This window comes from Platalea leucorodia (genome assembly GCF_965183815.1).
Source record: "Platalea leucorodia genome assembly, chromosome: 17".
Classification (NCBI taxonomy): domain Eukaryota; kingdom Metazoa; phylum Chordata; class Aves; order Pelecaniformes; family Threskiornithidae; genus Platalea; species Platalea leucorodia.
Genome location: NC_138839.1, coordinates 488,953 through 515,927, shown reverse-complemented (window position 1 = coordinate 515,927; position 26,975 = coordinate 488,953). Strand labels below are relative to the sequence as shown.

Here is a 26,975-nt window from a genome sequence, read left to right as displayed (position 1 = left end):
ACACTGTGTTCAAGTTGAGTGTCCAACCCAAAGTTTGGCATGACATCACGGTAAGCGCTGCCCAAATGCTGAGCGTGTCAACCTACGCCTTGACAGCGGCCACCGTGACTCTACAAAATGCATTTATTTACACTAAATTTAAAGTACATGCAAGGAAAGGACAGCCCTAATGATGCATTATACGCAGCGATAAATTAACGGCTCTAACGGAGGAGAGCTCGAAGTCACCGCGGGCAGCCCTCCGAAAATGTTGGTGCCCAGCCGTGGCCCAAAGGGTCCGGCACCTCTGCCATGCCTGGCTTACCCGCTGGGTGCACCACGGGGTGTGGGTGCCGGGCATGTGAGCGCGGGACGTGTTCGGGGAAAGCAGGATCAATCTGTCTCCTGACTCGGAAACAAATCCCCGAGAACAAATTCCTGTGCAAGGAGCCGGAGGGAACGCGCCTGTGCCCGCATCCCCGTAAAAAGGCAACTGTGCTGCAGTGAGCCCTAATAAATACACCAGCTGCTTCCAGGTGACCAACGACCCGTCTGGGATGTTTGGGGGATGGAAGGGCATCAAGATAACCTTTGTGACAAGCTGAAGACTTAAAAACTGCTGCTTTTCCAATTTGAGAGTTGACCTGTGAGGTTTGACTTCCACGTCGTGCTGCTCTGCGTCGGTAGCCCGTTATCCCCCTTGGTAGGGTGCCCAGCGCTCTCGACACCCAGGCGAGCTTTAAAGGCTCGCCTTACTGAATGATGGGAAGACGCCAGTTTCCCACGCATCAGGGCTTTCGTGAGATCTAAAATTTAGATGATTTTTTTTTTTTTTTAAATAAAAGAAGCTGCCATGGTATTGCCTGACTTCAGTGCCATTTGTCACCATGCTGTATTTAAAAAATACTCGTGTAGGGGAGCAGATAGATACACACTTAAAATCTCTCTGCATTTATTTCCTTTTAGGAATACATGTAATAAAAGTTCAAGTTAATAGAATGACAGTAATTTGCCCTATCAGGGCCGCTGGGTGAGGGTGGCTGGATGGAGCACGGCAATTACGGCTGCTATTAGGTGGAAGGGTTGATGCACAACGGGCTGCGTGCAAGCAGGCGCTGTTGGACATGAAGGAAATCTTAATCGTGAAATTCCTGTAGATTATTATAGCTGCCTTCATTAACATTTTCACACTCAGCTGGCTAACAAATGAGGAGAAGGGCTTTCTGTACTGCTGGATTAATAATGCTCCAAATCTGCTCTGTGCCTCGGTGTGTGCCAGAGGTTTGTGCCCTCACCCTGTGGTGTGCTCATATTTAAGCAAAAGGGATGGCCTGCTTTCTATGGAAGGGAGAGGAAAAAAAAAACAGGTGTTCTGTGAGTATTTTTAGTGAAAATCTTCATTGACAATAAGCTGGTTCTCAATTAAAAAAAGGAATACCGTGCAAATAAAATTCCCCTTAATTTATAATTCCTCCAAGAACTTAATATATGAAATTTCTGTTTTCTAGCTGCATCTTTGGCAAAGTTCAGATTGGGTTTTGATCTGGTTTTTATGGGTTTTTTTTTATCTGTCATTGCTTAAACTGTGGGGTTTTTTAGTTGCACGAGGAGGCTGCCATTGTATATCCACTAGGAAAGAGCAAAACTCTCAAACCTTGGAAGTTTTGCTGCTTTAGCAGTACTGAAGCTGACACAAATGATGCACCAGCCGTGGAAGGTGTTGGCCGTCGAAGGCCACCGCGCCATGTTGCATGTCAAGGACACGCCTTGTGTCTCTCCCCCAGCCTCAGCGTGCCCCAGCTTGCTCCTGCTCGCAGTTTTGCTGCTAGAGCACTCTATGCCAGCAGCATGAAAATATGTTTTGATGATGAAATCGTGGGACGTCAGGGTGGATGGTCGCCATCCTTGGGTGAAGGATGCTCTCGTAGAGCAGCTCCTCAAGAGGTTTCAAATGGGGAGGGAAGACCTGCAGCTGGATTGGGATGCCCTCGGAGATGAGCACAGCAACCTGTTCCATATTTATTATGGGCAACAACTTGACTAAGGGAGAATTTAGATTAATAACATTCAGCCCGGAGAAGTAATTTCCTTTGAGAAAGCGATTTACATGCACTCTGCCAAAAAGAGCCGTCACCGTGTGCTCTCGTCGTGTCAGCTCCAATAATGGAGTTGGAAATAACATGGGAGGTTAATAGGTCCTACTTATCTCCTTAGTGCCGGAAAGGAAGATTTACAGTGCGGAGCCTGGTTTGCATATTTCCATTGGAAATGGAAAGGTTTTTCCGAGATTGAGACGTTGCAGTTACAGCGTGTCTGCTCTGCTACTGCTCACGGCTGAGGCTGTAAACCTCCATGCCTGGGGATGCGCTCATGCCGGAGGGAGCTGCCTTTCCTTGGGTCACTGGGTAGGGACTTATTTAGATGCTCGTGCCACTGTTCCAATGATAATTACTTTTAACCGGCTGTATCTCCTCTAAGCCTGGAAGTTCATACAGATGTGGCTGCCAGGCAGTGGTTAAAAGACGGGTTGAAGACTGGCGGGTTTTCCCTGGGAGCCGCCCATGGCGTGTGAATGGGAAAGTCATCTGCAGACGTGGTGGGAGGAGGCACCGGTGTGGAGGACGCCTGCGTCGCCTCTCGGGCTGCTGCTTGTGCCCCGCCATCCTCTGGGCATACATTAGAGTATGTTTTATCCTGCCTTAGCCCCCGGGGAAGGTGATCTACGTGATGGTCCCTAGGGCTGGGAGCTGCCAGACTGCGCTGGTGTGTTAGCCAGGACCCGTTCCGTTAATTAGAAATAGTAATGACCTTGTCATCGCTGGCGAGGACGCTGCTGCCGTGGCTCTCGGTGAGGCTGGAAATAGCTGGAGCCGCCCCTGTAATTGCACCTTCCCCCCCGCCTTGCTTGCGTACGGCTGGCGGCGGCGTGCGCAGGGGGGCGATGCGCGGGCGTCGGAGCCCTGTCACTTCAAATTACTCTTATTAAAGTCCCGAAGGACTCATGGCACGTTATGGGCTATTGCAGGAGCTATTTCATTTCAAACAGCAAAGCTATCTGTGAGTTACAGGAGTACAAAAAGGCTCTCAAATTCTTCTTCTGCTTTCCTCCCCTCCCTTAGCTTTTTAGAAAATAGCTTTCTAACTGCTGTTCTCTCCCAGCAGATTTGTTTGGGTCCTCGGCAGGTCCTTGGGCTCTTCTAGACTGGGAGTGAAACAAACTTTTTAAAAAAAAAAAAAAAAAAAAATCATTCCCTCTCGATAATTTAAGTCACATAGCGCACTGAAGCGTGCTTAAAAGAATAACTCTAAAAGGGATAGAATTTTTAATAAATGTTCTGTCTAGCACAAACTGTAAAATATTCATTTAAGTTGGTTATTTCACATTACCGAGTAAGTGCAAGAAGAATTAACTTTCTGAACAGCTTAAGGTACAATTCAGTAATAACCTGAGCCATTTAATGAATGAAATATTTAACATAATTTGCATACATTAAGTAATGGGATACAGCATGTAACAAATGTAACTCTGAGTTGGGGAGGAAAACCAGGAGGAACAAACAGGAATTCCTTGGTGTGAACCGGGATGGCTTCCCTTTGCAGCAGCGCTGGCCGGGGGAGCTGGACTCGGGGCCCGTCGCCTTGGGCAGCCCTCGAAGGTGGAGGATGGACCGCATCTGCGCGGTGGGTCTCACCGCCTCGCTGCCGTCTGCCGGGGCAGCCCTCCCGCATCAAAACCCTCCTTGGTGGGCGAGGAGGAGAAACCTCAACCCGTTTGACTTCCCTGGATGGCATTTTTCTGCTTCTGTGTGCTACCTGTATATCTGGAAATAGCATAGCCTTTCCTCATCACTGCTTCTTGTGGTGCTCGTCTCCGGGGTGGGGGCTGAGGAAATGGCACTTTTTCCTCCCCATCTTTGACCTTCCCATGTGAACCAAGCAAATGGAAATGACAAGGGCACGAGCAGACGTAGCCAAAGTGTTTTCGGTTAGGCAGCACAGGTCGGGGTGAGCATCGCTTCTGCTGCTTTTCCTGCTCTTAAAAACTCCCAGTCCCACAAAATAATTTTTTTTTTTTTATTTTTTTTAAATCAAATGATAGTTTAAGTGCACATGAGAAGCTGGAAGATCTCCACGTGCCGGAGACTCCTCTTGGCAGCACGATGCTCGTTGTGACGGCATGAAACAGGCTGGGAGCTCCCCTATTCCAAAACACTCAGGAGAGCTCTGACCGCAGCCGGGTGCGACCCCGCAGAAAGCCCGGCCGCAGGACAGGGCTGCTGGGCTCTCCCCCGCGGCACGCCTGCTCCCGGCCATCTCCGGCTGCGCCGTCTCCGCGCCTGGCGCGTTCGGCATTACCTGCACATCCGGGAGACTCCGCTGGTCGACGTGGGCTTTGTAGGTGAGCGTGCACGCTGTGTCCTCGAGAGCAGGCATCCCTGAGCTGGCGCTGCTTTAGGGTGCCGTGAAGGCAGTGAAAACCCCAGGAAAGGAAAATAAGAGGTAAACCCTGATGCCTTCCCCCATAAAAACAGAGTGTGCTTTAACAGGCATTAGGTGACCAAGCAATTTGTTCTCAGCAGGTGGCTTCAGGAGGAGGTAGCTGCTAATTACACGTGCCCAGAAATTGCAGTTCGTAATCAAAACAGTGGCAGGGTAGGATTCTCATTTATGGCCAATTAATATGGGACTTTCCGTTAGTTTTCCCTAACTTAAGTGCACTTTAATTCAGTAAACTCTTTTTCTTCTTCTCTGTAAGTGGCCACCCTTCTGGCAACTATATAGTGAAATTAAGTGTCCCAGGGAGCGTGTGTGTGTATATCTATCTACCTATATACATATATATATATATAGTGGGTGGGGGTGGCCACCCGGTGGCTGAGCCCCAGGGAGCACAGGATGGCCCCGAGGGCGACTGGTACGGCACATGGTGATCCGGGTACAGCAGCACCGTTGGCTCGTCCAAAGGCTCTATAATCTTTTATTCCTTTATCCCACTCCTTTTGCAGCCTGGCTCTTCCCTCTCTGCCACCCTGGCACGCTGAGCAGAGGTGTCTTATCGTGCTGCGTGCCCCTCTGATGATCTCGGATCACCTGGAGGTGAGGCCATTAATGCCGACCCTCGCGGGCTGTATGAATAATGCAGCTTTTTCTTCCAATCCCCATTACCTATTCCCCCCCCGCTGTGTCTATCAGGTTGATCATTTGCCTAGTTTGTTTAGGTCTCTTAGCTGGCTTTCCAGCCTGTCTGATCCTGATTTCTAAATGCCTTTTGTCATATTCACGTGCTGCCTTCTCACTGCTCGCCTTCCAGGTCGTTGCTAAATATTAAGCAATAAAGGATGTAGACTGAAGACTAAATAGAAAAGGAGTTAGGCAGGGAATCCCCATCTGGCTGGGAATGCAGAGCTCCTCGATGTCAAAGCTGACTCTTAAGAACTTTAAATGCTTAAAGATAAAGAAGAACAGACTAATTCTGAAACGCATCCCTTTGTTAAACAAGAGGTTTTTTTAAAGAAAGGTATATACTTTTAAGTAACGTATGAAATGAGCCCCCCGCTGTGGGCACAAAACACGGACTGATGAGTATTTGAGGCCCCCTCTCCGCGGCTGGGTTTGGACTACCTTAAGAGAGGGAGGGTTGTTTTCATCCCGGCTGTCGATTTGCCTTGACAGCCCGTTAAAGTCAATATTACCCTAAAAACATTTTGCTTTCATAACAGGCAATTTTGTTTGTGTTGAAAATGCTTTGTTTGATTTCTGGAGCCATTCATTACAGGATCAAGGCTTCAAATTGGAGCCAATTAGGTATAAGAGTTGCTCTTAAAAAGCTTTTTTCCAAATGCCAAGAGCTTGAAGGTTAAAATGCAGTGCGCTAAGCATCCAGCCCCGCAGGCAGGCGGCACTGGGTACCACCCGGGGCCAGCATCCCCCTCGCTGGGGCTGCATCCCCGGTGGGAGCGGGTGGCTGCAGTCACGCTGTGTACGGTGGCTCACCCTTTTTCTATATTTAGTAAAAATGCATCAGCATCCCTTTTCCTCCCTGAACTCCCTCTGGGAACAGAGCTAGTAAAGAGCTGTCACACTAAAAATAACACCTGCACCAGCCCCTGGCAGCCTCTTTCCCTTCCCTGGCTGAACGTGGACCCAAAGGGCTCCCACCCTGACCCTGGGAGCAGATGTTTGGATTTATGATTATTTTTATTTTAAAAAAAAAAAAGCAGCAATCAACCACTTAAAAATGTAAAGACCATGAAACCGCCTGTAATGCTTAACCTTTGGAAACGTTATTAGTGCTCTCAGCCATCTCCTCTCTACTCAATAAAACACAAGGCAGCCCCGGCACAGCCTGCAGTGATTTTCCAGCCGTTGCTGGCAGCCAAAAGGTGACCCGGGTCTGCGCAGGCAGCCGTGCCAGGCAGAGCAGCCGGGCCGCTCCGGAGCACGCGTCCCTCGCGCTCTCCCCTGCGTAATACGGACATCGTCCCTGGTTTTACACCCGCCTTCTGGCCAGCTCCTTTACGAGGAGAGAGATGAGAAATTCTGGGCAATTTGCTGCCCTGGCACTGCTCAGAATTCTAAATGGCTTTTATCGCATGAATAATGTCCTTTTTTTCTTGTGCTTTTTTTCCCCTTGTCCTTTTTTTCTTAAACGTTTTCTCAAAAGTGAGGAATGAGTAAAATCTCAGAAGTCTGAAAATAACTTGCAAAGAATTTATGGTTCCCTGATGCCGCTCTGGTTTTAGGTTGTTTACTTTCTCTTCCAACATACCAATTCTGTGTTGGAGGGTGAGTTTCCAGCAGATGAAAAGCAGCTGGCGATACCAGGTCCTTCTCGGGGGCCGGACCTGCTGTGCCGCCCCAGACTAATGGCCCTGGGTTAATGGTTGTGGCCGGATACCTACTTAGAGCAGAAATATTTCCAGTTTCATGCCCCACACAGATGGGAGGACGGTTTGATTGCAGCCATGAGTGTAAAGAGTTGCACAGGAGCCGATCCCATGCGTTAATCAGCATTTGAAAGCTGCTTACAGCAACTTGACCTGTTGTTCCCAATTCTGCGAAGAATCCACCAATTTACCAGGGGAAATATTGTGGGGGGACAGACAGACAGGCAACGACACCAAAAAAACCCCTCAAAAAACCAAAGACCAAAAACAACCAACCCAGCAGCACCGGCTGGGAATTGGAAATTGCAGCCGGGTTCCAATACTCATTTTTTAGGATTTTTTCCTTTCTAAACTTCAAGTAACAGTTAAAAGGAGGAGGGAGAACTTAACGAGCCATGAATGCTTAAAATGAGAAAGAGAAGCCAGCACTTACATTTACAACACAAATGGCTCGGATCTTAACTTAGCCTGGGAACAAAGCTCTGCTTTCTAAGGTGTTTTGGTTTTTCTTATTTCTCTTGCTGTTGTGGTTGCTGCCCGGCAGGGAGGGCTGGGGCACCCCGCAGACCTCCTGGCTCTGATGCTCGGTCCGTAGCGGCTCCGTCCTGCCCGGTGGAAGGAAGACGTATTTCTTAATTGGTTATGTGATGGCATCGTTTATAATGTTTTAGGTAATAATACCAACAATTTTGAAAGGTCTTTTTTATCTCATTGACACCCTAGGTCTTGTTTGAGGTTTATTTGGATTGATTGGGCGGCTGTTTGGGGAAGACAACAAATACCTGCTGGTATTTGATTTTGCTCGCACAGCTGTGTGATGAAGAGAAACGGCAGCAGAAGACCTTAAACTCCATTATATTGTCTCTGGGAAGATCTGTGAGGGATGGTTGGGTCCTAGACGTAGAACCTCGGAGCCTTGTCACCGCAGTTAACGGAGTGTTTTCAGGTCCAAGCGTGGGGTGACCCAAAGAGGCTTTAATGAATGAACGGGCGCTGCATTTTGCATCTCTGAGGGCCGCGTGGCAGGGAGCTCTCAGTTTCTGCTAATAGCTCTGTGGCCTGCAAGTAATGAGTAATTAATTTATATTAATATTTGAATAACGTTTTTTCTGGCCGCCGCTACTTGTTTACTCCTGTATTTGACATTAGTCCTTCTTCCATTTAGATTTTTTTTATTTTAATGGAGCAATATAAGAGTATGGACTCTTGCAGCAGATTGGCATCTGGCAAGGCAGTGGATGTGCCTCTAGGAAGGACAGCCGAAAGCCATTAGTTTCTCATAGGCCCCTGTTCTTTTGCAATTTTGAATACTTAATAAAACACTTAGGAATTGTATCAGCGCACGGCTTCGTTTCAAACGCTTTTTGTAAACTTTCATCGGCCTCAGCGTGCTCAGGTACGGGGCTGCAGGCGCTGTGATGCTCCAGACTCGATCGGTATGATTGTATCTGTTTACAAGTACAAAACATTAAAAATTATTATAGGAATGATAATAATGAGTAGCACTGGTAACTTTTTTTAAGATGAAATGTTGTTTGCACAATGATAGAGGGGCACTTGGGTGATATTTACAGAGCACCTTGGAGAGCTTGAGAGTCTTCCATGTAAACAATACAAAAGGAATAAAACCATTAAATAATCATTTAAGGTAGAGCAGCCCCTTTATTTAGCTAGATCTTCAGGAGAAGAGAGATCCTTGCGCTTGGAAGGCGGGAGGGGGCTATGTGAAGCATGGAAGCAGCAGCATCCAGGACACCGTTTTGCACTAATTAAGATACGGGGGGCTGAGTTCATTGCAGGACAGCGCCGCTTTAGCCGAGAAAGTAAAATGTACCAGTTACTGCTGTTTGCAGGCTTCCCTGCGTCGTGGCTCTTGGTCTGACCAGCATCATGATTCGAACACAGCTTTTATCATGATTTAATATGTATCTTTTAAGAAGGATTTTAATTCCCTGTTTGAAATAAGAAAACGCCATAAATCAGAGACAGAATCTTTTAACATTTACAGTTTTAAATGAATCCCTGTTGAGAGTCTCTTAAGCCAGATTTATATCTGATTCTGCATTGAACTGTGTCGTTATGTGGGACTGAAAAACTCTTACAAAATTAGGCATAATGCAAAAACATGCTGAAAAGACAGTTCTGCAGGAATGTGGAACATTATTATGTTAGAGGATATTGGAGTGAGGAATATGCAGAAAGGGACAATTACCGTGGATATTTTCCTTTTAATGAACCTTGCACGATTCTTTGGTGGAAGGTTGTGCTGCTGTCTCCTTGCAGGAAAAGGCAAATTGAGAAAGCCCTGGTATTTTCACCGCATTCGACGTTTTGGCCTCGCTGCCTCGTTGCAAGGAGCAGGACTTTGTCTCACCCGTAGTGGGAAGGAGGACGAGCCGGGCTGGAGGGCGATGCTCGCGGCCAGAGCGGGGTCAGCTGCTCCCCAGGGGGCTGGAAGCAAAGGTCGCTTGGGTTTGAGGGACCGCAGTGCAGGCTCGTTAGCGAGGCCACCGTGCTCCTGATCCACGGGGGAACATGCGATGGGTTTCTGGTCTCAGCTCAGAAGGAGAGCGGAGGCTGGCCGGGGCTTTGCTCTGGCGCTGGATGGAGATCTCCTCCCCGCGTGGGTGGTATCTGCACAGCATCCTCGTAGCATCCTCATGGCCTAGCGCCACCGACTGCAATTTAAGACTATGCATTTGGCAAGTTAGAGAAGAATAATGGCAAGTACCAAGCACAGTGTCCTGCTCTGACTAGTGCTATTCATTTCGTGTCCATGTTTTACCCTTTGAAACCCAAAAGGAGGAAATCTCTGTAGGCTCCCAGCCATACAGTCGCAGAAGCAGGTTGCAGATAAAGAAACCCCAACGTTTTCCCCCAAAATGCGTTCCTAAGACCAGCAGTCCAGACGGTTACAGCTTAAAATCCACCAGTGTCCTTCAGCCCCCTTGTTTGCCAGGGCTGGAGATGTTGGACTCAGCCAGCCTTGACTGGAGGTACCGAATTGCCTTTCGTGGGAGAGTGTGCCCGGTGGCAGTCACGGAAGGTGACGGGAATAGCTCCGTGGGTTTTCCTCTCCGGACCTCCTCCAGTGTCTGCCGTGGGATTGCTCCCTTGGTGGGGGTTCAGCTTTAGGCGCTTCCTTGCCTGTGACGAGCTCCCGCTTTCCCTTAAAAAATGGAAATCGAGTGGGTTTGAACTCTTCCAATTTAGATAGAAAGTAAAAAGTTAAACTTAGTGCATTTGCTGATGATGTGGTACTTAAACCTAAATAAAGTAGGAAAAAAAGATTAGTAACGCAGATACTGCCTGAAGTACTACTTCAGCCACTGTTCTTCCAACTGAAAGTACCTTGGCTGTTTTATTGAAACAAGCCAAAAGAGCTAAATATTCTCAATTTGTCTTCCTCAGTTGAAGAAGACAATAAAAATAGGAGGTACTGTCTGGAAGATGTTTAATACTATAGCCCACATGCCTTAGCTGGGGAAGAATTAGAGAGGTGAAGGGGGAAGAAAAGCCCTATATATAGCATTACAGTCATGTTTTATATAGAGATCACTTGTGGTTCTCCCTCACATGTGGCAGTTTGGCTGGGCTTGGTGGGAGACTGCCAGAATAAACACGAAGTGGTTCAATGGCAAAGTCATTTGGGGCCTCTTCTCTCCCAAATCCCTATTTTTGCTAAATTTTTTAGGTAAAGAGTGCCCTTTGATTTTTGCATTCAGCAGAGCTCAAAGTCGTGCCTTGCCCCCAGAGGTGAGTTAACGGAAGCTGATCTGGCCTGTCCCGCTGCGATGCACTGAAGCACGGTTGGGGTTTGCTGGTCGATGGAGGAGAGCTGCAGAAAATTAAACGTTCCTCTTCATTTCTGCGGGAGTCGAGAGCAGGGTAGCATCTCCCCACGCTGCGTGCCCGCTCCGGAGCTTGGGGACACTCTTCAGCATCTTCAAACTGTGTGACTGTTTGAATTATGTAAAATAATTGAGGTTTTTACTGTTGCGCAGTAATTAACGCATTGTAGATAAAGGTATCTTGCTGAATTTTCTTTTTTTTATCCCGCTGCATATTTGACTCTCTCAGGCTATGGAAGAGAAGTCCTGTTTGCAGTACTAAAGCTAACGGCGACAGCAAGCCGACAGTTCACGTTTCTTTAAATCACAGGGTTTAGTCCAAGGTCATTTAAAAGAAAGAATAAGAATAATAAAATAATCATGTAATGATCTGTGGGTATTTTCCAGTAACTAAAGATTGGGCATTATTTAATATCGCTCTGTTTTACTGACTATCCCTCAGTTCAGGACTTAAATGCAAGATAAAATCTATCCTAATCCCATTAGGCACCGGCTGATTCAAGGTCTGACTTTGCCAATACTTGTGACTAACAGTACTTCTGAGATGAGCGGTTCAGGACAACTGTTGCTAAGTGTGTTTGTGCAGAATGACGGTCTTGCTATTATAAAGACCCATTGCATATTTATGTTTACTATTTTCCATGTGTGAAAATTGCTGAGCAGATCTTGTTTAACTCTGGTGTCTGTTAACCACTGCTTATTTGCTTGATTGGTTTTTTTTTTCTTCTCCTTTTCATGTGTTTTGGAGAAAATTATTTCTCATCTTAATCCAGTTTCTTCATACAAGGTTTAGCCTTGAAAACAAAGCACTTAAGTTGTCCACTTGCTACTTTATAGAAGTTTGAGTGACGGGGACTAACCACTTTGAGCTCTGGTCATGTTGACCTGGAAGAAATGCCTTGGTTTAACTGAGCTGAGCCTTACAAATCTGTGCAGATCAATCGGCATTTTCCTTCTAGTAATAAACAATCTCCAGGAACTTCTTAAATTAAAATTTTAATGAAGAGTATAGCAGAGTGGGCTGAAGTCTTATATGTGCTGGAAAAAGATCTATGAATGCGGTCTAAATGGGATCATGTAAAATAATCATTAATTATCAGCGGAGAGCATCTGAATTTGCTGGGATGCAGGAAAGCAGTTGTTAAGCAGTTGTACTATGGGACACCTTTATCTGGATAGATCAAGTTCTCTGTTTCCATGAAATCTCCCTGGAAGCGTTTAGACATAGGTGTAAAACCTGTTGTGGCTCAGTTTTGGATGATGTTGGCTGCACGTCTGACTATGGGGGGGAGGCAGTTTGGTTTGGTTTTTTGGTTTTTGGGTTTTGTTTTTGTTTTTTCCCCCCTTGTACACTCCTGTCTCTCTGTGTAAGTTTTCTTTGGGAATATGTCCAAGCCTGTTTGAAGCTGTTTTTTCTGTTGTGCTGAGGCTGCCATTGGTTTTACTCTTTTATTCCTTTAACTCTAGGAGTTAAACTGAGCTGCTCAAGTGTTAAACCTCGAGGGGCACCCCTTTCGGCAGCGCGCTGGGTGCCTGCTGCCCTGGCATTACTGCGAAACGCCTTCGCAGTCAGATGACTTGATCAGCTATCGGAGCTCGGGATTCCTAAATGTCATCCTATAATGTCTAATTAAGGTTGCAGTTTGAAGACATCATGTACTTTAATTGAAAACTGTAAGAGTAATCTATTCCATTTTTTTCTGCTAAATTAATAGTGTGGACCTTTAGCAGACGGTTAGTGAGATGCTGTTATTAATGAAAACATCCCACCGCCTGCAACCCAGGCGCTTGTCGCCGTGCGCAAGGCGGAGAAACAAGACGTACATCTCCCCAACCAAATGCGCTTTCCGCTCCATGGCTTTATTCTCCTGCGGTGCCAATTAGCGGTCCCAGGGCTGCCATTGCGCCTCTTTTGCAAGATTTAAACTCTGCAGAGGTGTTTTCTGCTGGGCAAGGCTGGGTGCAGGAGCTGGCAGCAGCCACTGGGCTGCAGGTTGTCATCTGCTCTCTGGCAGAGCAAAGGAAAGCAAGAAACACTTTGGGCCCCAAAAATTGTGATTTTTTTTTTTTTTTTTTCTTTTTCCCCCCCCCATCCATTAGGGTAACAGACCAAGCAGTCTGGCTTAAGCTAGTTAATGATATTTTCACGGGTATAAATAAGTGCCTCTGCTGTGCAGGCATGCACCACGTTAATGGGCTGAGCTTTGCCCCTCCATCCCTGCATCCTCGTGGGTGAACGCCGCTGGGTCGTGTTCACTGGTCCCAGGTTTTGGTAACGAATCTTTTCTTCCCCCTTTACGCTTCCTCTCTCCCTCTCCCCTCTCCTATTGCTTTGCCGCTTCCCCAGGGGACAAGCAGCAGCAGCGGAGACTGGGGAAAGCCAGAATATTTATCGCTCTCTCCTACACAGAGGCTCTAAAACGGCTTCTGTAAAATAAATCTCCTTTAAGACCCTTCCAGAGTGGGGTCTGGCTTATTGCTCCAGGAACAAAGAAAAGCCTTTTCTTCCCCAGACGACTAGCTGGGACCCCCAGCGGTGATGGCTCGGGAAGCTGCCGTGTCCTGGCGACTCGTGGTTTTTCTGTCTGCCAGAAAATGAGCATTTAAAAACCAGCCATTTGCTGGGGGAGCTGTGGTGGTGGAACACAGGGCGAAGCAGAGCACCCTTGTGTAGGTGCCATCAGGCAGCTGATGGAGAAGGGCATCCCCAGGGCGAGAGCATCGCTCCGGGATGGAGGGTGCTCGGAGGGAGGAGCATCAGGGATGCAGGGATCCACGTTTCCCAACAGCACCTCGTCTTTGTGGGGGAGGAATTTGCATTGGCTCCGAGGAGACAAAGTTTGAGTCCCAATGAGGCAGGGACCTCGTTCCGAAGCGGATCTCTGCCCCCGAGGGTGCCGAGGAAACCGGGACTGATGCCGGTTTTCCACACAGGAGACAGAGGCGTAGCGGAGGTTTTGTGCACCGCCTCCCCCTCCCAGGGCAGGGAGCCCCTCGGCGCGGCGGTGACTGTAAATGATTCAATTAGCTAGCTGCAGATATTGATAATAAAACCCGGCTTCCATCTAATTAGATAGAACGTTAGTTGGTGTACCCTTACTCAATTAGAAAAATACATTTTTAAATGAAGTTTTAATTTATTTTTGTCTTTAATTCCGTCGCGATGGAAGAGGCAATGTAGTAACTGGAAAGCCTGCTTTCAGGTACCTTGCATCAGACACCCGACGAGGTAACGCCGTGCCACCCCGCCTGCCCCCCCGCGGCTGCGGGGCGGTCGGGGCGAGTCCTGCCGGTGCGGCGGCTGCTGCGAGGCTGGGCAGGATTTTGGAAGACCATTCATGGCACGCTTTGGAAAACCAAAGCCACGCAAGTCCGGCGTGACAACCTGCTCCGACTTGTCTTGGCAAAACGCAACACTAGGAAACCTCTATCCTGTCAGCCTCCAGCTTGGATCGCCAATGCAGGTTGTCAGTAAAACCCTCGCAATAGCTGGGTTTATTCCCCTTCTCAGATTCAGAGAGTGCAGCCCAACATTTTTGCTTTAGAAAGTTGCAGATAGGTAACACTTCAAGACCAAAAAAAAGCACCACCTGCAAAAGGAAGTAAAACATTTTGGTTTAAAAGTTGTTTGTTGTTAACAGGTATTTGCCATCCCAAGGGCAGCCTGACTTGTGTTTCTCTGCCGGTTACTCGGCAGCTTTGTTTGCTTTCCTCTTGCTTCTGATTTCTCCCAAGCTCGCGGAGTGACACCCCTTTCGATGCTGTGTTGCTATTTTAGGCCAAACAACTGGACGAATTAAATGGTATTGCAGTTTTTGTTCCAGTGATGCTAAACAAGGTGGTGAGAACTTGCTCTGTGTGGCCTTCAGATCAGTTTGTAGTTGTAATATTCAGAATATTAATGGCTTTAAGAGCAGGGACGGCTAGAAAATGGAAACAGCTTGATCCCAGCTGAGAAGATGCTACATAATCAACATGAATTTGTATTTTCATTTCAGAGTGGAAGGACAGTAAGGAAGCGATGGGCTGGAATTTGTCTTTATAGCAGCGAGGACGTGGAGATTTCCTAAGAGAATAAATGTGCTTGCTTAAGAGATCACAACTTTATTAGCTCTGTGGTATAAATCCAGAGATGTGTACAAACTCTCCTGCTTTCTCTTAAAACATGCATATATTTCAGGCTTATTAATTTGGATGCGTATAGTTCATACAAAGTAATAACTTGAAATTCAGACTTTTTTTTTTTTTAAAAAAAAAACTAATTATTTATTACTTGGAGACAAGATAGGTAGCCTAAGCTACCTGGCATGGGGGATCCTGTTTGGGTTCCAGTTTCTCTTTCGGGAGGTCAAGTGGGAATTGCTGATACCCTCGCAACGATGCAGAGATGACCTGGAGGCGTCGTCGAGCCAGGAGAGAGCAACTGCTGGAATCCATGGCTTTAGGCAGCCCTTTGGTACCATCCCTGGGACAGTAATCCCAATTAGCTCATGCTAAGGAGCGCCTGCGCTTGGGGTTTTGGGTCAGGAGCTGTACGGGATTATTGCCTGCCGGCTCTGTCAAGTGACGCCGCTGCGCCTGCAGCCCTGCTGTCTCTGGGGCTCGCGTCTGTTAGCGCGTGAAGCCGAGCAGACGCGAGCGTTGGCTCAGCCCGGAGCGCGCTGCACTGCTCGGGGCGCTCCCGCGGCGCGCTCGCAGGGCGCTGCCTGTTCTCCCCGCACCTTTGCTGTGGGGCGGGATGCTCCGTCCAGCCGCGTCAGTGGGAGTGCGACTACAGCCGCATCCTAAACGCGTATGTCCCGTGCAATAGCTTTCCTTGCTTCTCCTCTGGGCGTAGTTCAGATTCAGACTGTCTTCTGCCAGGCAGGGGTATTTGTTGCAAATTTCAGAGATTTTTATAACTTTTTCTTCCAAGCAAAGTGTCCCTGCAAGTCCTTCAGCTCAGAGCAGAACCGAGTCTGCAGCTTTCCTGCGCGTGTGACAGGTAACGGGCCTCTCTGACACGGCCGGTGTGTTGGATCCTTGCCCATCGGTCCATTCCCTGCTCGGTGATTACGTCCTCTTTAGTTCCCGTGCACAAAGAGAAGCACGCTTTACAGGAGCGGCTGTGCAGCACTCGATGACGAGTGCTCTGCAGCGAGCTGCTCCTGGCTGCGCCTTGTCCCACGCTGCCGGGCTGCAGCGCTGCAGCTCGTCCTCGCCACAGCAGCTGGGACACGGGAGGTGAGATCAGGTCGCCCGCTGTGCTGCAGCTCCGGGTGGTTATGTGCCATCATTAAATATTGAAGCGGCCGAGAAGCTGCAGTCACGTAGCGTTGGGTGGGAAGTGCGGTGCTGGCTCTCCTGCCGCCGCCGCCCCTCGGTCTGGGCCCCCGGCGCAGCACCATGAGCTGGTAACGGCTGCGCTTCGTTCCTCTGCTCGGTTCGCGCCAGGCTTGACAGTGCATCGCCAGCCCAGGGCTGTTGGGGCGAAGCTGGAGAAGCGACGGGAAGGGCTTCGGTGGCAGCCGTCTAGAGATGCTATAGCCCACGTGCGTCCTGTCTAATGCAGTTAACTCGGCTTTACTGCTGAGGGCTCTTTGATGCATTTGAACTAATAATCTTAACAAACGTGGGAATGCAAAATAAAAATAAATGTTAATTTATATAAAATGCTTTCAGCCCAAGCAACAAAGTATAAATTAAACCACTGAATTACAGGACCAAGTTTAGGATAAAACATAACTCGTGTGACTTTAATGTTAAATACCTAATTGCTTTATGGGGTACTTCCATTAGCTGATCAAATGAAACCTGTTTTCCTCACCAGTGTATTATAAGTTACAAGCGTAGGGCTTGGTCCTGCAGGCTCTCGCTTCGGTGGGGAAGCCACACTCTGAGCATTGCGTGAAATCGGCCGGCATGGTCAGAAACAGATCTGGATCTGCGCAACTTTCAGTGTTTTGACCTTTCTCAGCAATGCTCGCTCAGTTTACTTGCTGATGTTGTTTCCTAAGCTGGGCTTAGAAGGGATGTGGGGCTGGGTGGGACGTCCCGGCCAAGGGGCTGTGGGGCTTGGTGCGCAGGACCCTCTCCCAGAGGTGCTCTTGGGTGGCCTCGGTGCGCGGTACCCTCGCCCACAGAGATGCTCTTGGGTGGCCTTGGGGTCCACCCAGTGCCCCTTACCCTGACCAGCGCCTTGGGGGGACTCGCCAGCGGCGATGAGTCGGGCGTTTACGGCGAGCGTGCGTGTCCTTTTATTTCCTTTGTTGGCTTTATAATTAAACAGCAAAGCTGAGGACAGAGAGCTGGGTTTCAAAGCCTGGCTCTGTCTTGTCTGACCTTGCTGATGCCATGCTGCCTTTTGTTTGTAATCTCGGGCAAGAAGCAATGGAAAAAGGGTTTGATAGGAGACAAAAGCACACAATAGCCTCGCTCCAAAGATACGATGAATGGGATGTAATTGAATTTTTTGGTGAAGACATTGATTTGACCCTGTAAGACACACAGAGTGAATCATTAGGGGAATTAATGCACATTAAAATGCAGGGGGTTTTTTATTAGAGGGCTTTTATTGTGCCTATAGTTTTGTTTTTAATTATTTAATGACTTTGTGTCTTCTAGTGATGAATCTATTTCTTCCCCCTTTTTTCAAAAGGAAAAACGGTGTTGGTGTGACAAAGGGGTACATGCCCTGAGCAGCTGACGAGCACCGGCTCTTCGTTAGCAGCCTTGCTTGTGCCCCAAAGCGCAGACAGGCACACGCTTTAAAAAAGCATCTCTTGCAAACTGTTGATAAAACATCGGCATTAGTCTGACCAGTTTCTTCTAGGCCTTTCAGATTCATTTTTCCAGTCTGTGTATAGCAAAAACTCTGTAGGAATTAATTTATTGCAAGAAGCTGTGTGGGATATGCTGTTTGGGAGGAAAATTTCCAGACTTGGGCTGCTCGGGGTGGGTTTGACCCTGGGTTTTCAGAGTGCTGGCTGCTCCCAGCGGCAGCTCCTTCTGCGCTGCCTGCAGCTTCAAGACTTCTCAGAAACCTCATCCTTGTATTGTGCATCTCACAGGTGGTGCTTTCCTTACCACACCGACGGATTTGAAAAAAAAATAGCTGCTTTTATGACTTGAGCTGCTTGGGCTTGCCCTTAGTTTGGTTTGGGCTTTGCTTGGAGGAGCTGCTTGGCTGCAGACTCGTGTGTGCATGTTGCCTGTCATCTCTTCCACGAAAAGCATCTCCTTTTGCTCCTGCCTCCGACCTCGGAGCATCCACCGCTGCGCGTGCGGTACCTGTCTGTTTGCTGCCGACCCTGGGTTCTGCGGTTTGCTGGGACTTTCCTGGGCAATGGACACAAAGTCGTCTAGCTACAGAAAGCAGAACATTTAAAGAATGGGATTTAAAGGGGATTTGCTGCTGACAGCAGAGAAGCCTTCCCCAGCGCATCCTCCCCACCCTGGTCCTGTGCATCGCGTCCCTGGGACAGGCTTTCTCCATCCAGGCTGCGGGCGCTGACCTGAGGCCTCTCGCTGCTGAGCTCTGCTTCTTGTGCCTGGTGCACGCAGCTCTCCTATCTGTTTCCCTTAGAAAACCAGCATTTTGCTGGGCAGCACCAGTTTAGGGTTCACCCCGGTGCCAAGGATGCGCCTTTCACTGGAAACTTGCCTTTTTGCCTGGCTTTGTGTGTGTGAGTGTTCGCCGCGAGCATCGCTGAGCATCACTGAGTCATCTGTTTCTCACAGCTCTGCTCCAGTCTGAGGTGGCAGACGAGAGATTATTCTCCCAGAGTCGTGGTGCTTATGTAGTGACAGAAGTTGGCACATAGGTGTCAAACCATAAACAGGCATTTCTGCTCGCTTCTCCCCTGCGTGGCCTGGGGTTGTGTGGCCGGGATGGCGTTCGGCTGTTGCGGCAGAAACTCTCCTGACGCCAAACCTTGTTCGGACTCTGCGTGCCCAGTTTCGGCTCCCCCCGCACCAGCAGGCGTGCGAACCGGATCGAGGAGCCGCCAGCGCGGTAGCGCGCGACGCTGGGCGCGCCGGCTCCTGCTCGCTGGGGGTGCCGAGACGTCCCGGTGGAGGATGCGGCGCTCTGGGCGACAGGGTTGCAAGCACGGGCAGGGCAAGCAGACAATGTAGGAGGTTTTTTTGGGTTTGGTTTTTTTTTTTTTTTTGCTGCATTTGCATGCCAGTCCTTGTAATTTTGAGTACTCAGGGCATGAAAGGCAGCGTGGAGGATTTGCTGTCTCTCTGCTGTACATGTTAATTTATAGTGCTGCCATGAGCTAGATTTTCCTTGTTATCCAAGGTATTTCCTCTGGAGGAGGGAAATCAGGCTGTAATATATCATTAAGCAGAAAGCCTAGGGGAGCTCCTATCCTAGTTGATGTGGATCCTTCTTTTATCCTGTTAGAAGAATTGAATTATATGGTTTGAAGATCCAGCTTGGAGTCTGGTTGGAGCTGTGGCTTTCCGTCCTACCGCAGCAGGGGCAGGAGCTCCCCGGACGTCCCGGTGACACGTGCGTGTGTTTCGGCGGGTCGCCCGCGTGCCTGCAGCATCAATCTGCAGCTTGTCCTTTGGTCTGCCCAAATTTGCTGAGCAGGCCCAGGCCAGCAGCGTGGAAACAAATGTTCTGCCTCCGAAACAGGAGCATCTCGTTGCTGCAGCTCCTTCCATCAGTGACAGTTTTGGGATGAAGATTTTGTGTGTAGGGTATAGCCTGGCTGGAAGGAATAAAGTAATCAAGCCTTGGGTAAGACTGATGTTTGTTTACCTGAAATACTTTGGTTTTCTGTGCTATAGCAATATGTTTATTCGGCCGTGGAAGTTAGAAATTGCTTTATTCTGCTCACGGCAAGTTGATTTTTAGTAAGGACAGGCAAAATCCCATGCTAATCAGAAACCCCCAAACCTGCCTATTTTTGCAGGATTTTGAGGGTGAATCAGCCGGATCCGCCTCTGCATCAAAGAGATTTGTTCCTGTAAATGCCTGCTCATGCAGACCAGCCACCACGAGCATCCGGGGGACTTGGGTGTTAGAGAGGATGTATAGAGAGCTGCCTCTTCGACACCCGCTGGTGCTTGTTCCTCGGTATCTCCAAAGCTCATCTCGCCGCAAGGTGCGAGATGACGCAGATTAGTAACATAGCGCGTCGAGGACATAATGTGGGATGGGTTGGGAATAAAATTCTGCAGACCACAGCACATTTGGTGGAAATACTGTACTGGCTTTAAAAAAAAAAAAAAAAAAAAAAAAAGCAGAGATCTTGTTCCATGTTTTCTGAGGAATTTTAGCTGCAGAGTATTTTATGGTTTTTATATCTATATATATAGATATAGATGCATAAAATCAGTGGTTGGCTCCTACAACTCGCACCCTGCGTCAAAGCCGTGAGTTAATGCTGCATCGGTGGCTCTTGCAGGGAGTGATGGGCGATGGCTCCTTGGAGCCCAGTGGACTCCTGGGGCCAGACCTTTTTGGCCGTGCGGTGTCTGAATTTTAGCACTTGCATCCGATTCAACTGTGGCTCCTGTAAAAGCGCAAGGTTTGGCATGTTCTCTGGGAAGGTCGCGAGCATACATGCCGTGCCAGTGACCGGTGTCTCAGTGGAGGGCTGCACCGGGTTATTTTGGTATTACATTTTACGCAGCAATTAGCCAGAATTAAAAAGAGGTGTTTCGGAGCTTCGTGTCGCTGCTCCTCCTCCTGGCTTATGTAGAGGCAGTACTGCTCCCATCGTCTGCTGCTACGGTCATCATTTAAAAAGCAGAGTTGGGCTTGGGAAACAAGGGGTGCGGCGGTGGATTCTGGGAGAATTTATTTGCAGTGTAAACATGTTGGTTAGGAGTCATTAATATGACATTCACACAACTCTAATAAAGTACATAACACGGAGATCTGGCACTGCTGCAATACCCGGAGGACATTAAGTGTGAGTCTTAAAACCAAGAGTATTGGAAACAAGATATTTTTACGTCTCGTTTGGGAGTAATATAATTGCATTTTGTGGCTCTAGCAGATGCTTGGGCCAGCTGGTTGGAGAGCATTGTGGATTTTTTTAGCTTTGGTACTATACAGCTACAACCCTTATATAGAACTATCTTTAAAAAAAAATAAAAAGAAAGAAAGAAAAAAAATTGTCTCCTGGTTGAAAGACCCATTTCTTGTGTGTGCATTACCTTCGCGATGGCGCAGACAGACAGGCACTTCTGTTGCAGTAGCTCTGGAGATTAAACTGCACGTGGTTTTGGGGTCTACTTTGAGGCAATTGAACGTTCAAGGCAGCTTCGCTGACCTTTCTGCATAGCTTTTGCTGTTGCAAGCCTCTCGGAGAGGGAGGCTCTGGACCTGACTGGGAGGCAAGTTTTAGAACAGAACCATCAAAACCCCTACTTATTTCTGAGTATATCTTCGGGGGGGGGGGGGGGGCGGGCGGTGGACAGCTTGTTTCCAGCAGCCTGTGGACTGCAGCCCCAGGGGTCCCTGGCCATCTCTGGGTGTCGGGACATTGCTGATGTGGTGACAGCCGTCGCGGTTAGGGATGGTCGCTGGTCCCGCATCTCCTCTGGCGCAGATCGCCCCGGTCTCTCCCAGGGCTGCTGACGACGTTCCGCCTGCCTGCGGTGTGGCCGCCCCACAACCGCTCTGGGTTTGTACCGAGGAAATTGATGGGCGGCCATCCCACGTTCGTCAGGCGTGTGCACAAGCACTGTCGTGAATTATCTCGCCGGCGCCGATAATTTCCTGCAAACAAATCGGTTCTGATCTGGAAGTAATCACCCGTATCATTCCTGCAAGTGGGAGCGATGACTTATGTTGATGTCACCCGCTGGCTTTTTATGGCAACGATTAATAATTCAGTAATTCTCTCTGCAGTGATGCTGTTCTATTTATAAATATTTAATTTAGCTTCCTGTGTCCGTGTTGTTGCTGCCCTCCCCTTTGCCTCCTGATCTAACGCCAGGCTCTCGGCGATGCTGTGGTCACCAAAGTTACCAGCGAGTTGTCTGTGCTGGAAAACGTTAATGCCTTTCCTCACTTGCATCTCTTCGTTACGTTATTGAAGTCTGGCGTTGGTGGCATGAATACGAACGTTGACCGGGCGCACTATTTCAGTCAAAACCCGATTTAAGCTGCAGACCTCACCCGGGGCTGGTGGCTCCTTGTCTCTGTTATAAAGCTTCTCTGTTATAAAAGTTTCCAGTTTCCAACACAGCCATGCAAGTAACTTTTTTTTTTCTTTCTGCGTTTCTCTTTCAGGAAATTGCAGCTTATTTAATAACGTTTGAAAAGCACGAGGAATGGCTAACAACTTCCCCTAAAACAAGGTAACGTTGCTCATGCTTCAGCTCATTGACTCATTCTCGCTGGTGACTTGACTCGCTAATCAATGCGTTGGCCACCGAGTGAAAACTCCCAGTCATGCCTGATGGCTTGTGACACCAAACTCTCATTAATTGACTTAATGAGCATTTTATTGAATGAAATCAGATTGATTAAAAATGGAACAGCTGCAATCTTGACAGGTTAAAGTTTTAACCCGATTGTTCAGGATTTAATTGTATCCCTTCAGATGAATGGATTTGAAAGCCTTTGAGCGAGGTTGCAGGCTATTTATCTTGACAGTGCTCCCTACAGCCTCCAACTTTAAATAAATAAAAAAGTGCAAAGCCCTCCCCTGTGCTCTGCCTGTTTAACATGCAGTCGCAGGGATTGTTTGCGTTTTGGTGTTTTTCGTGCTGGGGTTAAGTGTTTGATGGCGAGGAGATCCCAAAAAGCCACATTAGCAGACATGTTTGCAGTTTATTATTCAGTAAATGTCATGTCGTCTTTGTGCTGCCATAAATGTTTAACTCCTCCGCTCCCCTGGGAACCGATACATGAAGTTTCGGCTGAGGACGTTTTCCTGCCGTTGCGGCTGTGTTTAGGCTCGCAAAGTTTCCATACCTCTCACTAACACAAAAAAAAGACTCTCGCTTTCTAATGTTGCAGGGTTTTTTCTTTTTTTCTTTTTCCCAAACCACTTTTTTCCTGTTGAAAAGGGCAGGGTTATTGGAGGGAGCCTGCTAGGACCAAGGTGGGAGAAAAGCCTTTTTTAGCATCCCGCATCCCATTGCCCTCCGCTGCGGAGACCCGGCACCAGAGGCGTCCTGAGCAGCTTGTTGCTGGGCTCAGCATCGCCTTTCTCCGTAATTAGCAGGGACAGAAATTACAGTGAGAGGCAAGGGCAGGTATTGAACCTAACGAATAGTACAGATTAATTCCCCGGGTGTTTCGTAGCTCCCAGCCGAGGAGGGGACGGAGGTGGAGGAGGGCAGTGCAGTGGCAGTCGGGGCACAGATGGACCTGCTGTCCGTGAAATACGGGGGGGCGGGAGGGAAGAGCTATGTAGTTTTAGTTTATTTGCTTGGTTTTTCCCCCCAGTCTCTTCTGTAGTTTTTTTGTGACCTCTTTAAGTAATGCATTTGTTTGTCGTATTAAAATGTGTCTGTAATACCTGGAAAGGGAGACATTTGAAACCCGATTGCTTTCTCAAATGGTTCTCCGAGGCCCAAAGCTGCTGCGGTGGCTGAAGGGCCCTCGGATGGACCTTTCCCCCGATGGCAGCCGAGTCTCACCTTGCTGAGTGCGTAAATGCTTCACGTCCCTCCCCTCCATGGCTGCAGGACACCAGGTAATTTGATAACATTAGAGATGGCTTGTTTCTGACCTGGTAATCCAAGTTTCAGAATTAATGCAAAATAATTTCTTGCTGAACGTTTGCCAGATTAGCCTATTAAGTGGTCAGAAAACATATTAACTAGTCTGGGTTTGCATGGTGTCATTAACAATATGAGATTATAAATGTTTTTGTAGCAGTGTCTTGTGATTTTAAGAGTTTGGTTTGCTAAAGGCAATGTATGAAAATAATTTTCTGATTAATATTACAATACCTTCCTCCTGTGTGTTTACACTTGAAAGAAAGAATGTCCCAGGAGAAGGAAAGTTACGGCGGCTGTTCAAGGACCTTCTTAAATTGTTGAGTTAGTTTTCTTTCTTTTTTTTTTTTTTTTTAATATGAAAATTAATTGGAAGAGTTAAATGCTGAGTTCATACAATCAGGGCTCTCGGTATTACAGAATTAATTACATCGATCTGGCGCTGAACTGGAACACTCCCTGTTCTTTGTTTGCTGCTGTGGGTGCCACTAATTTCACCTCAGAAAATTAATAAAAATGAATTGCACCACTGACACTTACGGAGTTTCTTAATAAGATGATGTATAGTGTGATTTGAGGAATCGCTGCTGAACGGATCGCTGTAGGGGAGTCTGGGAGCGGCTGGACGATGCACGTCGGGAGCTGGCGGTTGTCGGAGCTGTTGGCCGATGGTGGATTTGGCCGATGGTGGATTTGGCCGATGGTGGATTTGGCGGTGGGGTTTCGTTGTGGTCCAGTTCAGCTGCCGGCAAAGGAGCTGCCGCCGAGCTGGCTCACCGTGGCGTGGCCTGCCAGGCAGCGGGTTTGAAAACCTCTCGGGTTACCGAGCTAATGCAGAAGGTGGCAAGAGAGGAAGAGTTTGTTTCCAGACCTGCCTGCCATTTCCGAATGGCTTCATCCCTTTCCCATCAAGGAGTTCCCGCGTTTACGGCACAGTACCAGTCAGGTATTGCTTTGGTCATGGATGGAGGAGGAACCCTCTCACGATGCCATTGTGGTGGCGTTAGGGGAGCTATGAGAAAGCTTTTAAAGGTCTCTAAAATTGCTTTTTTTATGAAACTTCTTGTTGAATGACTCTAATTGATAACATATGCTGATATAAATATACTGGAATATTATTACAGCAGTCTTTTGAGCGCTCCAGTTTATCAACGTAAATTAACGAGTACACCTCGCAAGGCATCGACCTTGATGTTTCCTTGAAATGGTGTTTGGTTACTTGATAACGTGCCAGATAATCCGCAGAGGGAATTCCAGTCAGCAGGGTGAACTGGAGAAGCTTTCTGCTAATGCAGCAAGGCTGAAGTCTCTGTCGTTTCCAAGTTTAAATGCAAATCATGACGACAAAAAAAAAAAAAATTACTTGACATTTGTATATCAAGTAGAACTTAATTGTTATTTATGTTGGAATTTCAATGACAAAGACTACTTTCTTAGTCCAAAAATGTTCTGCTAGATGGATACTTTGCTTATCTGTTTCCAAGTGCCTTCTGTAATTATAATTTTTAGAGTATTTTAAAAATACGCTTGAGTGATCCGATGTAGCCTCACCTGTGTTTCACAAGCGAGGCTCAGGCAACCGAAAAGACTTGGCCCTGCCCAGAAGGTGCAAGGTTAGTTTTCCAGCTGGGAATGCAATTCGGATGCGTTTATGCCTGTTACTGCATTGCATTTACATTTCTGCTGCATGTACAGCAAAACCAGAGGTTTTTGGGCAGGCGTGGGGCAAGTACCCAGCTCTTTTTCCTCACAAAGCCCAAAAGATAAATGTTTCTCGGGAAATGTTTCAGGAAGCTGACGCCGTGATAAGCCGTCACTCATACTAATATGCAAAGCGGCTGGGGAAATTCCCAGATGCGGGTTTTTCAGCCCAGAAAGAGCCCAAATGCCGTTTTTAGGCAGTGAGACTTGGCAGTGATTAATATTTCTGCAACTAAAAAAAGTTGGGTGGCAGTCTGCTCCTACAAATCAATGGCGATTTACATACACCGTCAGCATGCATTTGGGGTAATTCAGTTTTACTTCTGCTGCCTACCGGGTTATTTTTAGCATTTTAATTCCCCTCTCCTGGCTTCAGGAAAACAAGCATCATTTTTGGTGTAATAGGCAGGGACAGTAGGCTGGGCGGCGTTTCCCACTGATGAATCCCAACCTAATAAATCCCAGAGTTGTCAGGACCTGGTTCATAACAGCAGGAATAACAAAAACCAGCTGAGCTCCGTTTGCGCACTGGGTGGGAGTGGGAAGGGCTCGTCCCGCCCGTCGGAGCTCTTCCTCCGCTCGGGAGCAGGCGCGGGCTGCGGAGGGGCGATGCTTCGCAGCCCCCGTGGTGAGACGAGACTTCGGGGAAGCAGGACCCAACTCGAGTCCTAAGGACGTGCAAAGGTAGCAAAAAGCAGAAAAATAAGTAACCCGGCTTTCTTGCGTCATAGACGTCGTGTCTTGGAGAGGACTATTGTACCATTTATTCACCTCAACTTGTGCTGATGCTGGTTGCTAAAACAGGGGATGCAGATTACATTAGACTGGTTAGAAATCACTTTTCCTGATTGAAAATGCACTCACAACAATCGTTGTTTTCCTCTGTTACTTTTTTAGCGATTTTTGCTGGCTCCGGAGTTTTGAAATTTCCCAAGAAACTCAATTTGTTATGTTAAATGTGGGCTTGTGCCTAGGCTGGAGCGGAGGGTACTGGTCCGCAATGAGATTTAGAGGGAGTATGGCAGGAAAACCTCATACAATTATTGTTTCAGGAAAACTGCCTCGGGGGTGTAAAGTGAGAAGAAACGCTCCCATCTCCCCTGGAGAGCATCGCCGGGTGCGGTGAGCCCTGCTCCCAGCCTGGCCCGCCCTGCTGCCGGTGCCGGGGCGCGGGAGAGGGGCTGGGGCAGGGATGGGGTCAGCATCGACCCATCCCTCTGACGTAGGGGGGTTGCTGGGGAGGACCGACCCCGCTCCCTGGCGAGGGGCAGGATGCGTGCTGTCCCTGCAGCCTCGCCGCCTGCTCGTCCCGCTGCCCGTCGCCCGAGGAGCACGCCCCGTTCCTTACCTGTCTGTTGGTCCAGCTTAAGGAACGTCTTTTGATATCTTTATCGGGAGCTTCTTAAAGATAAGTTAGGATCTTGCAGTATATTAATTTTATATTAAATAATTAATAGTAAAATTAATTGAATTATTCAATTTTCAGGTAAAAAATAGGGTAATAAATATTCATAACTTACTTTATTAAGGGAATTTCCATTTCCTATGTCATTAAAGTGAGATTAACTAAGGTTGGGTTTAAATGAAGATTGAAAACAATTGTGCTTTGGAATCAATTTACTGTGTTAGGTCATTACCTTGCGAGGCGGCTCTCCGACGCGCTCTGTGCGGGACCTGTCCTGCCGTATTGGGTAGATGCTGCTGCCGGGGTGTCCTGGCACTTGTCAAATGAGCTGGAGGCTCCGTGTTGAGGAGAAGCGTGTGTGAGCAGGAGGTTGTGAAAAGGCGACCATCCTGAACTTGTGGTTGATGGGAAAAGTTCTGTCCATCTCCCCTTCTGCTTGTTGCAAATAAAAATACTCTCGAGACCTTGTTTAGG

At 48.0% G+C, this 26,975-nt stretch overlaps 1 protein-coding gene across 1 annotated transcript in view; it reads left to right on the top strand.

Moving 5' to 3' along the window:
• The window catches only part of CAMTA1 (calmodulin binding transcription activator 1), a gene marked incomplete at its 3' end in the record, with an annotated part of 321,803 nt that overhangs the window by 58,362 nt on the left and 236,466 nt on the right, over positions 1 to 26,975 (top strand). The window contains exon 4 of the mRNA XM_082328970.1: positions 21,957 to 22,024. Within this exon, the coding sequence (XP_082185096.1) occupies positions 21,957 to 22,024 (68 nt within the window). The remainder of the gene's footprint in view (positions 1 to 21,956; positions 22,025 to 26,975) is intronic.